Source organism: Cygnus olor, chromosome 2 (assembly GCF_009769625.2).
Source record: "Cygnus olor isolate bCygOlo1 chromosome 2, bCygOlo1.pri.v2, whole genome shotgun sequence".
NCBI classification, from domain to species: Eukaryota; Metazoa; Chordata; class Aves; order Anseriformes; family Anatidae; genus Cygnus; species Cygnus olor.
In genome coordinates, this window is record NC_049170.1 from 31,330,570 (window position 1) to 31,343,216 (window position 12,647).

General features: G+C 37.4%; 1 protein-coding gene across 6 annotated transcripts in view; it reads right to left on the minus strand.

The window, feature by feature from the left end:
* The window catches only part of CRPPA (CDP-L-ribitol pyrophosphorylase A), a 126,416-nt gene that overhangs the window by 46,622 nt on the left and 67,147 nt on the right, over positions 1-12,647 (minus strand). For 3 of the 6 annotated variants that reach the window (XM_040548174.1, XM_040548173.1, XM_040548175.1), the window contains exons 7-9: positions 12,124-12,213; positions 11,405-11,497; positions 8,321-8,449 (exon numbers count right to left, since the gene is read on the minus strand). In XM_040548174.1, the coding sequence (XP_040404108.1) occupies positions 8,321-8,449; positions 11,405-11,497; positions 12,124-12,213 (312 nt within the window). Of the gene's footprint in view, positions 1-7,001; positions 7,946-8,320; positions 8,450-10,138; positions 10,212-11,404; positions 11,498-12,123; positions 12,214-12,647 lie in introns of those variants that run through there. The other 3 variants (XM_040548176.1, XM_040548172.1, XR_005817025.1) reach the window with 3 other exon arrangements.

Sequence of the window (12,647 nt, forward strand, 5' to 3'; positions counted from 1 at the left end):
TAGAAACCTTAAGTGCTGCTTCCAACCCTTGTAAAGAAACACACACAAGTCAGCCTGGGGCTCACTTGATTCCTACTTGTAATTAGAGGGAGAGGATGAAAGTGGAAATTAACACTGCAACGTAGACTTGATGGCCAATGCCTCCACTGCACAAATTTTAAGAGCTATCATACTTTGAAGACTGCAGCAAATGCAACAGAATGACTTCAGTTACCAACAATGCACAGCATGATGTGGATTTCTTTTTGTGTTTAAATGGATGTAGAACTTCAAAAGCTTTCCTGGTCAAACATAGTAATAAAAACAGTTATGCTATGAACCGTGTTGTGAATTAACCCTGGAAAACAGCTAGGCACCACATAGTCACTCACACATTCCCACCCAGGACCCATCTCTGTGGGACAGGGAAAGAGGAAAGGAAGAGTAACAGCAAGAAAAGTTGTTGGTTGAGATAAAAAAATGTTTAATAAGCAAAGAAGAAGTTGAAGAAAAAAGAAAGAAAACAAAAGAAGTGATGCAAAGGCAATCACTCACCACCTCCCATGGGTAAATGCCTAGCCAGTTCCCAAGAGAAAGATGGCTAACCTCCCTAAACTCCCTTCTCTCCCTTTTTATTGCTGAGCATAGCATTATATGGCATGCAATATCTCTTTGGTTAGCTGGGGTCAGCTGTCCTGGCCGTGTCCCCTCCCAGAATCTTCCCCCCAGCTAACTTGCTGGCAGGACAGTGTGAGAAACAGAAAAGGCCTTGACACTGTGCAAACACTGTTCAGCAATAGCTAAAACATGGATGTATTATCAACATTGTTTTGGTCACAAATCTAAAACACAGCACTCTGTAGTTGCTATGAAGAAACTTAACTCCATCCCAGCCAGACCCATTACACTGAGGAAGTTATATGGTAGAGGGGAGAATTTTACAAGGCACAGTAAAAAACTAAAATTAAAGCACAACTGATAGCTGTCATTGGATACAAGTAAATGAAACAAGTGAAAATTACAGATATTTCTCTGTAGAAACCCAAAGTTTCATAAATGTTACACATCTTTGCCTACAAACATAAAATACATTAAATACAAATAAAAAATAAATACAAAACCTCTAAGGAACACTTCTTTCTGAGAAGACCACTCTACAGTAAAATATTGAAACAGTATTAACATTACTAGCAAAGCTAGCATTAATTCTATAAAATCCTATTTTCAGTGTAATTTTATACTTCAGCTAGAAAAATAAACTCTGCATGGAAATAATAAGGTCTCTGGGGAGACCTCGTAGCAGTGTTCCGATACCTAAAGGGGGCTTTACAAGAAAGATGGGGAGGGACCCTTTACCAGGGTGTGTAGAGAAAGCCATTACAAGAGTTAACAGTTTTAAACTAAAAGAGGGGAGATTTAAATTAGAGGTTATGAGGAAATTCTTCACTCAGAGGGTGGTGAGGCACTGGAACAGGTTGCCCAGAGAAGCTGTGGATGCCCCATCCCTGGAGGTGTTCAAAGCCAGGCTGGATGGGGCTTTGGGCAACCTGGTCTGGTGGGAGGTGGCCCTGCCCACAGCAGGAAGGTTGGAACACCGTGATCTTTAAGGTCCCTTCCAGCCCAAGCCATTCTATTACACATTTTTTCATTCTATTAAAAAAAAAAAAAAAAGTTATCTGAGAAATTTCTGTCTTTTCTTTTCCTTAGAAAAGTATACCAAGGTACAAAAGATCATTAGGAAACTATCAAAGCATGAGGCAGGTAACATTTTCAAAATGCCTCTTAAGCATACCCAATGATTTTAATAAGCTTCTTTTTTGTTGCTGTTTTATGTATTGAGAGCTAAAGCCAGAAAAAACAGATACCCTCATTGCTACAGGTTAGTATTTTGGGTACCTGCTAAATGATGCCTTTTGGGGATAGCATGTAAGCAAGGTGAGAGGACTAATTTTTGATGCTCCTGATCTGATGCCCAGCTTACTCAGACTTTAAGCATTGCTTTAAGCCAAGAATTGCAGTACTAACAATCCAAAAGTGAAACTGTCCATAAACAAATACAATGGACTTCACAGGTTTTTATTAGGCAAGTTAGCAATGGAAAAAATAAGTTAAAAGCAGTTTGTTTGCAAACAAAATTTTATGTCAATATCCTTTCATTTTAAATGTTTATGTTTCCAGTAAGAGATAGCAGGTCAACATCAAAGCTTTCATAATAGGGAAAAAATGTCAGAGTAACTAATAACAGATTGGAAGATCAAACTCTGATTTGATATTCATAATAATATTTGTTTTGCAAACCGTTCCAATTCAATGTTTATTCTCTATCACATTGAAGTATCTAGCGTAATTAAAACATACACACTTTTCAAACTTGTTATTTTCCTTCCCTCTAGAGAACTTGGCATTTCACCTTACAAACCCATTTGTTCCCCAAAATTCTACTCCATGCTATCAAACTATTTTAGAGCAATATTATTTTATAAAATTGAAATATCCACAAAAAGAAACAATCACGAGCCATTATTGACTAACATTGACAGAATGCCTTAACTGGGTTATGAAAGCAAGGAAGTTTAAAGACAATTTTATGAACACAACTCTTTTAGGATAAGTCTAAGTGTGTGCTGGGTCTGGCTGGGATGGAGTTAGCTTTCCCTGCAATGGTCCACATTAGTGTTGTGCTCTATACATGTAGCTAGAACAGGATTGATCTCTCACCAATGTTTTGTCTATTGCTAATCAGTGCTGGTCACAGCACCGAGACTCTCTCCCCGTGCCCCAGAGCCAGTAGGCTTGGGGTAGCCAGGAGGTTGGGAGGGGACATCACCAAGGCAGCTGACCTAAACTGATGTATTGTGTTTACGTTGCAAAGGCTTGGCAGCAGGGGGACTGCAGTGGTGGCATCTGTGAGCAGAGCCCAGCAGCTGCCCCATGTCTGGTCAGAGCCAGCTCCAGCCAGCTCCAAAGGCACCCGCCACTGGCCAGAGCTGAGCCAATAAGCAAGGTTTTTTGCACCTCTGTGATAGCGTATTCAAGAAAGAGAAAAAAAATCTGCTGTGCAACAGCAGCTGGGATAGTGAAGATTGATAACCAGCCCTGCAGCCCCCAAGGTCAGTGCAGCAGGAGGACAGGAGGTACTCCAGGCATGCAGCAGCAGTTCCCCTGCAGCCTGTGGAGAGGCCCCTGGTGGAGCAGGCTGTCCCCCTGCAGCCCATGGGTCCCACATGGAGCAGATCTCCACGCTGCAGCCCATGGGTGGAGGAGCCCCCGGTGGAGCAGGTGGATGTGGCCTGGAGGAGGCTGCGGCCCATGGAGAGCCCCCGGGCCGGAGCTGCAGCCCGTGGAGAGGAGCCCACGCAGGAGCAGGGGGTCTGGCAGGAGCTGCCGCCCGTAGGGGACCCGTGCTGGAGCAGTTTGCTCCTGGGGGATGGACCCCATGGTACGGAGCCATGTGGGAGCAGTTCTTGAAGAGCTGCTGCCTGTGGGCAGCCCCCGCAGGATCAGTTCGGGAAGGATGGCATTCCATGGGAGGGACCCCACATGGAGTAGGGGCAGAGAGTGACCGTGAAGGAACAGTGGAGATGAAACTCCAGACTTGACCACAACCCACTCAGGGGAAGAAGGGAGGAGGGGGTAGATGGGAGTAAGGTGTCTTTAGTTTGCTTTTAGTTTCTCAGTGCTCTAATCTGCTAGTGATATAGACAATAAATTACATTAATCTCTCTATGAGCCTGTTTTGCCTGTGACCATAATTGTTGAGTCATCTCCCCATCCTTATCTCAACTCTTGAGCCTTTGCCATTGTATTTTCTCCCCCTCTTCCTTTGAGGGGAGGGAGTGAGAGAGCAGCTGTGGTGGAGTTCAGCTGCCCAGCTGGGTAAGAGCACCACAGCTGACCAAAGGGATATTCCACACCATATGATGTCACACTCAGCAATAAAAGCTGGGAAAGGGGAAGGAGGGGGGGGGTCTCGTTACGAAGACACCTGTCCCCCACACACAACTGCTATGCATATTGAAGTCGTGCTTCCCAGCATGTGGCCAAAAACAGCTTTTTGATGGAAAGCAGAGAATAATTGTTTTGTTTACTCTTTGCTTCCACACACCCTTTGATTGTTTTCCCCTCTTTCTTTTACCTTTAATTAAATTATCTCAACCCATGAGCCTTTTTCTGTCCATCGTACTTTGTTCTCCCCCTCCTCTTTTGAGGAGGGGGAGTGAGGGAATGGTTGTGGTGGACCTAAACTGCCCAGCAGGGTAAAACCGCCACAAGCTGCCTTAATCATTTTGGCTGACATGGTGGTGGGAGAACTCTGATTCGTCCAATTAAAAGTTCAATAGCTGAAATAAGTCTAAAAAGGTCATGTTTAAAAGGCATTAACCATTAATCTTATTTTCAGTGCAGCTTTTTAAACTCCTAGAAGCTGTAACATCATAGACAAATTGATCAACTTTCCGACCTTTCCCTGGTAAAAACCTGTAGTTATTTAATGGAAATCCAAAAGGTTACCAATTATTTTTCTAAAAAGCTCATCTTTCTCAGACTGGGAATTTGGTGCTGCACTGCAAAGTTAGCTTGTGGGAATGCTTAATTAGAGCATCTTTAATAAATTTTCACAGTTGTAATAAATCGAATTTATTACCTGTTTTTGCTAGGGGAGGAGGAAGACCTGAGGGGAAACAAGGAAGGGAGAGTGAGAGAATGACAGAGAAAGAAAGGGAGAAAGAGAAACTGTGCAAGTAAATATAAGAGTACCTATGCATAAATTCATTTCCAGTTGGCAAACCACCTTTTGCTTTGCCATTTGGATGATCCCATTCTGTTTTGTGATTCCTGTTTTGGGAAACACTGCCTTAAAGCCTGCCCTGCTTTTAAGGGATCTTTGATGAAAAAAAATTGTAAACATATGCCATTTTGATTTTACCAAACCAGACAGAAAACAAATTTAGCAGTTTAAGTAACGTCCTCAATCACCGAGCACACTGTGGATGAGCATCTTGTCTTCAAAAGTCTTAAAGACTACAATAAATGTGCAGCAGCATACATAAGAAATCACTCTCTTCAGTTTACTTTAGTTTCAAACAGCTTCATAACAACTATTCTATTGCATCATTTGTCTTTTCTTAGGGTACAGACTGCGCTTTTTCTGACTACTTCAGTAAATAGTTTGTCTGCCTTAATCAGATAGCTCTTTCAGAGACAAAAGTATTTGAGGCCACCTAATCCCAGGCAAGCCTCTGCACATAACTGCTGTGCTGCCAGGATATTCTGTCAGTGCATCTCAGAGGTAGGATTACTTAAAATATGGTTCTATAACCAACATATTTTAATATTACTTTCATATTTTAAAGTTTTCTGTGGCTTCCTGTATCCATCCATATGTATTTTATTCCAGATAATTCTTCCTTTTTATTCTATGTGAAAAGTAGCAATTATTACTGAAACGTCTAGACCAAAATTATAATATTGCAACCTTTACAGCCTTCTGCATTTCTATTTCCATATCTGGAAATGTTGCCTTTTTTTTTTTTGGACACAGAGCTGTGCTGACAATTTTCTGTAACTCATTCATCAGAAATTATTACTTTAGTAAGCAGAATAGTAGTATATGGACAAACTAGTATTTTATAAAACTTAACTAGTATATTTGAATAAAAAACCTACATAGTATACATTTAATGTTTACAGATAGTAATGAACTTAAGTGTTTGTGATATCAAGGCTCAAGTTCAATATTATTCCACTGCTCAGATCAACAAGTAACTATCACATGCAATTGAAATTCTCTTCCAAATCTTGCAGTTTGAATGACAAACCGATGCTGTTAAAATTAATATATTTCCAACCAGGCATGGATATAATATCTTGACATTACCTATTGTATTATCTGGTTTGTTAGCAATTCTTTTAGGTTTACTTTTTTTTTTTTGTTTACTCGGGACTAACTTGGCCTTTTTATAGGTTTTACTCCTAGTCTGCAGAATAAACTGTTCTGTATTGTACCCTATTAGACTAACTACTACTTAAAAAAGAAAAAACTGTTCTGATATACAAATCGTTATTTTCAGGGTACGGCACTAAATCAACATAGCTGGAACTTCACTAACATTATAGTGTTGCCCAATTTTTTTGCCCAACACCATCATGTGCCAGTTACATCTTCCATTAAAACTGGATTTTTTTTCCTATTTCCAAGTCAGCTTGTTTATCAGCTATTTCCTTCAACTCATCTGAAAAAACTCAAAATCTAACTCCACAAGTTCAGACTCTGGAATTTTCTGAATACTCTTTCTTCACCCCTCTGACTTTTGTATACGTAAAATGACTTCACCTCAATATTTTCATAGTCACGTCTCAATAAATTCTTTGTCTATTATGTTTTATCCCTATTCAAGGATTAGTAGAAGTGTGTATATCAACCATGTATGTTTGATAGTGATGATATAACCTGTCAGCTAGAGGGAACCTCCATGAAGTAATTTGTCATCACGAAGGATACTGACAGAAGCTGTTGCAACAAGAGGCTGAGCATCCTGCATTACAGCAGCAGGTACCTTTTGTGTTTCCACTTCCTCTGGACCCCCCAACATGCCAGTGTTAAATTCACCAATCCTTTCTAAAGCATGCAACTTCTGTAAGGGTGACAGTAGCCACTCTGGAGAACAACACAAGCTGTGAATCAAAACCATATCTAAAAGCATCAATGTTTGCAATTACAAGAGTTTGCTGGAGTATCAGACTCTTGATTAAAAAGTTGACATGCTTGTACTTTCACTTCAGTAGACAAAGAGAGGATTCAAATTATTAGCTAATACATTGTACTTGAAGTAAAATACCTTGGTGACTCGAAACATCCTCTGAAGTGAAAAAAAAACAACAAAAAAAACAGAAAAACACAGCCAAGACAAAACAGAAACCTTCTCGTTCTCATCCACATTAGCAATTAATGGTTGTCATTTCTAGATTCACGTCAAGTATTTTTACAGACATATATATAGACAGATTTCACAGAAGTCCATTGAAGATTATAAAAGTTTTTCCTTCCAATCATCTTTATTAAGTGCTGTTATCAGCATATGTAACATTTGATCCATCTGCACATAAAGCCATATATACAACGAATCTTGTGAGAAAAAAAATGTACTTACACTAGAAGTCCTATTGGTAGTGCTGAGCCATATATACAATATACATATATATAATGAATTTTTTGAGAAAGAATTGTACTTACACTAAAAGTCCTATTCGTAACGTTACATTATTACCATAATAAAGTGCTTGTATGAAGTCTTAAAGCTATATTTCAACAGTTATTCAAATGACCTTTACCACAGGAAAACAGAATTCACCCTGGAAAAAATGGGTTTTGATAGTACCAGAAAGAAGACTAAAAAAATGTATGTATGCCATTGTATGTTGTACGAACAAGAAAGAAATTAATGTCATGTAATAACATAATTCCCACATGAAATAGTTATGCAGGTATTAGAAGTTTGTAAAGGCATTAATTAATAGGTATTGATACTCATAGCTCTTAATAAAGCCAATAGAATTTTGGGGGAAATCAAATATTTGGTATACAAGAAAAATAACCTATGGATGGACAGTTTTAAAAAAATTATATATAAACTCCAACACCACTCAATTAAAAAAAAAGACAGTCAAGATTACATTTATCCTTCTATATTAAAATTTCCATTGAATATCTAACTTATTTCCTTGTTCACTGCTGATTGAGTTATAAAGCTGTCTACACAAGCAGCAAAAACCGTATTTACACTGGATACAAGGCAGTCCAGTTTTCTGGTTGGCAGAACGCATTTCCCAGACAAAATTATTTACTTTAGATAGCTTCTGTGAGTACAAAGGATGCTGGAGTGATAACTTTTTGCCTCCAGCTGAGGCAAAAATTGGCTTTTATTGGAGTGTTTGTATCACCACCTATATGCCATGTCCTTTCAGTCACCTGAATACCAAACACTGTTTCAATGTGAAGCATGACACTCTGAAAAAGCACTAATTAAAAATACTTTCACTATTTTTTACTTTTTAAATCCTGAAGAAAGCAGAAAAGGAAAAAGGAAACAGAAAAAAGGACTGTGACGTTTTCACATGCTTTTAAAAACTGTTTGCCATTTGTTCCTCTCTAATCAAAATGCTTACATTTTTGCCTATAACTACAGGCTCTTCTGAATTTTGAACAAGAACAGGCAAGAATCTTTCCAATAAATGTTTTTCATGTCATATTTATTCCCCTTAGATTTTGTTTTAGATGAAGATTCTATCATTAATCATATAAATCACAAAAGTAGATACTTTGCAGGTAGAAAGAATTACATACCTTATATTGGATAAGGAGACCATAAACCAAAATATTTTTCTTTTTCACTTCCCTTGCAAATTTCTTGATCTTAGTTAGTTCTTCCAACCCAATGCTGAAAGAAATATTTTCTGAAATATTCAAGTGCACCTGCAAAGGAACAGATATGCAAAAAAAAATCTACTTTTTCAAAGCATGTTATTTTAGACTGCCAGTATTTAATAGCTCATACCATTGTTAAGAACACACAAGAACACAGGCTAATAAAGGTTTTTCTTATTTTCTATTCACATCGAATTCTATCACTTATACATTTAGTGACATGACAATTATTTCTTTTCAAAGAACAGTGAGACCAATATGCCAGAACAAAGCAGAACACAGTGTTGTAACTGTGTATTAAAAATATTTCATTAAATCAGAAAACAAACAACATTCTTTCCTAAGCTCTAACCTAACTTTCACAGATTTTTACTATCAGGATAACAGAGAAATACAGATGTTTTTCTTAAGCACGTTAAAGGTTTTCAAAATGGAACTGCATTCTTTAAAGCTTTATTTTCAATTTACTACCTTCTCAGTGTAGAATATTAATAGCCTAAATTAGATTCAATAAAACACTTATTCTACCTAATTATAAGACTTTCCTCCCACTGTCTAGTTTTAGGTACTTGTTAGGAACAACTGATGGATGAATTATATCATCTGAACTACCATAAAGGAATGAAATGTATCATTTTTTCTTAAAGCTATCTTCAAAGGTGTTCACCTAAATGCACATGCAGTAGGCTGCTCAAGCAAGTACACTTTCATTAACAATGGTGCTGGATGCTACAAGGATCTCACAAGATCTACTATCTTAGGAACAAAACCTCAGTTTCACAGTGAGGTATGTGTTACTATTGTTTGCATCTATACATACTTCTCTGGGAATATTAAGTCCAGAATATTTATAGCTGCAATCATTTAAACAAAGCTCTCACATTCCATGTGTTACAGGAAAAAAAAAAAAGACCTTCATTCAAATCCAGGCTAGGAACTGGTGCCAGCTAGGAGGCTGGCAGTGTTTTTAACACTGTAGTGTTACTCATTTGTGAGTGACTTACGAATGGACCTATTAGAGCAGATGCAGAGGAGAGACACAAAGATGATCAACGGGCTCAGCAACTCTCTTATGAAGACAGACAGAGAGCTGGGGTTGTTCAGCCTGGAGAAGACAAGGCTCTGGAGTGACCTCATAGCAGCCTTCCAGTACCTAAAGGGGGCCTACAGGAAAACTGGGGAGAGCCCCTTTACCAGGGTGTGTGAAACGACAAGGGTTAATGGTTTGAAACTAAAAAAGGGTAAATTTAGCTTAGATATTTGGAAGAAATTCTTTACAATGAGGGTGGTGAGGCACTGGAACCGGCTGCCTGGAGAAGCTGTGGATGCACCATCCCTGGAAGTGTTCAAGGCCAGGCTGCATGGGGCTTTGGGCAACCTGGTCTGGTGGAAGTTGGGTTTGGAATTAGATCACAGAATGGCTTGGGTTGGAAGGCCCTTAGTTCCAAACCCCCTGCCATAGGCAGGGATGCCACCCACTAGATCAGGTTGGCCAAGATAATCTTTAAGGTCCCTTCTAACCCAAACCATCCTATTGTTCTAATTGATTAACAATGCTAAGTTAATTACACATCCCCAAAACTTAACAGAGAGAAATGTTTTCTAAAATTCTTGATAAAGGGTTAATGAAAACATTCTCAGTCCAGAAAAGTACATTCTGCATATCCACTAGACCTGTAAATGGGCAAAAGATTTGGTGGTATATCACTACTATGATTAAAGGCAGAAAGAATTTACCTTGGTTTCAAAATTCAGTAAAATTAAAGCTCCACCCTGAACTTCCTCAGAAATAGCATCAGAAAAAAAGAGTCTAGAAATAAAGTTATAAATATTTCCATGGAATTAGAGTATCTCAGTCTCTAAGACAACAACATACAGTTACTGAGGATATCACGTTTTGTAAAATACTACTTACCTTCATGATATCTCGTTTATTTGTTAAAAACAATAATAACAATTCATAACTTTAACCTCAGATTAAACTTAACTTGAGAAGTAAACTCTCAGTTTTGCCTCTAGATCACTAGACTACATGACTACACGCTTTGGAAACTATTCAGGCTCTAGGTAAAATAAGTATTTGTTTGTTTTTCAATGGCTTCCTATAAGGAATTAGATTATGAAATCACAACAGATTATTATGCATTATTAATGGAGATTATAATATAGACCAGACACACACACTTCGGTGAGATATGGCATTAATGATGCTCATTCAACCCAATACTTCTCATCCCTATCTATAAAGTCAGACAATATAACAACAGAATTGTATCTGGTTATACTACACAGAGACTTTCAAATCTCATATTTTCTCCTTTTTAACAGATTGAGTAAAATAAAAGTCATGTACACCTTCAGCTGTCATCCACGTGAAACATTAAAATTATTTTGGCAACAATATTCTAATGAGAATTTTAGCCAAAAATGTAGTTCAAAAATTTTGCCAAGTACCAGAACATATATTTCAGTGTTATAACATCTTGATGTTTTATATTGCAAAGTACTTCTCAGTTCTTTCTTAATATTTGAACCAGAAAAGCAATAATAACTTTTAAAACTTTAAATAAAACAGAAAGCACAGAAAAAAAATAAAGCCACTTAATTTTCTTTCAGCTGAGTATTCCAGCAGAGTACACCATTTGCAGCAACCCAGTACGAGATGGAGCACAACAATAAAGCAGGAGTTAACAACTCAGTATGAATAGCCAAAATAAATCTTTTACAGATCTACATAACTAATAATCGGTATTTTGCTACTATTGGTTTATTCCTGACAGTATGCAGTACATTTGCTGAAGCACAAATGACACATTTTACAGTCTAATTTACAGTTCAAAGTTTCAATTGTATTCAGAGATATCAGTGTCTCTTGAAAGAGTCTAAATCTGGTGTAACACTTTATTATTAGCAGTTATTTACAGATACAAGATTCTACATTATTTTTTAAAATTAAAAATTTCTACAAGAAATTTCTACAAGAAATTTTTAAGAGTTACCTACCAAAATAAGAACCACTGGATATAAGAGAGGAATATTTGATTTTTCTAACATATCCACTAGTTGCTGGATTTCTTCAGTAGCATACTCTTTATCCTAAATGAAAAAAAATTGTTTAGAATTACTGAAAATATCAAAAAATTATTTCATAAAAGTGGTATTCAAATATCTATCACTTACCAAAAAAGATACGTAATTCTTGGGGGCGGGGGTGGAGGGGTGTTTGGTTGGTTTTATATTTGTAATGCTTTTGCCAGGTAAATTATGGTTGTTTGAAACAAAATTGAGATTAAGAATATTACCCTTAAGAAATATATATAACAACCTTAAGGGTCTTGTTTGATCTTGGACAAAGTTCAACAAAAATTTTCCTGTTCGCATACAAGGAGCCAAATATAGATTGCAAAGCATGTATGTGTCCAAAATGGGAAGCACTAACGAAGACCACAAAAGCAATGCACACTTAGATAACTACACTTAGTATACCTCTTCATATTGCATCCCTCTTATTCAAGAATTCATGAGTGGTTTAACAACATACTGAAGGAATTGCAAAACCAGGAGTAAAAGAATGGACCAATATGTCAACGGTCCACTTTGGTGCGTATCAGAAAACCAAACAATGGAATGGATACAAACCATTTGTTATTCAAATGCGTAATTATCTACTATTACTAATAAGTTTAAGTGCAAAACTAAAAGCATGCTTCTTTTCAACTTACATTGATGCAAAGAAAATTGTAGCACTCTCCTGAAAAGATGTTTTGTGGATGGCTATCATTTTTGCTTAGAGATATCGATATAGCTTCAACCTGATCAGAAAAAAATATATTACTTCTTCACAAATTCAACTTCAGACTTAACCATCTGCTAAAGCTTACACAATTATCACAGAGATTGTTAATTCAAATGGCATAAAACTGGCAGTTAGTATTTCCAATAAAAGAACTAAAATCTGCTCAGACTTTCAGGTCACTCAACAGTGAAGCATGGAGTCCAGAACCCTACAGTTTTCTGCAAGTATTTGCTGAAGCATACTGCTAGAGGGAGCCATTCCAAAATCAGCCCTGGAAGTATCATCAGATACTAGAGTTACAGCCTAGACCACTAGAGTTACTCTTCCCAGAGATGAAAGACTATTAATAAGATCAAGACAACCTATTGACTTTAGATCTCTGATTCTAAGCAAATCTTCATAAAGTTCAACAAATACACATGATTTCAATCATGTTCAACAAATACATAT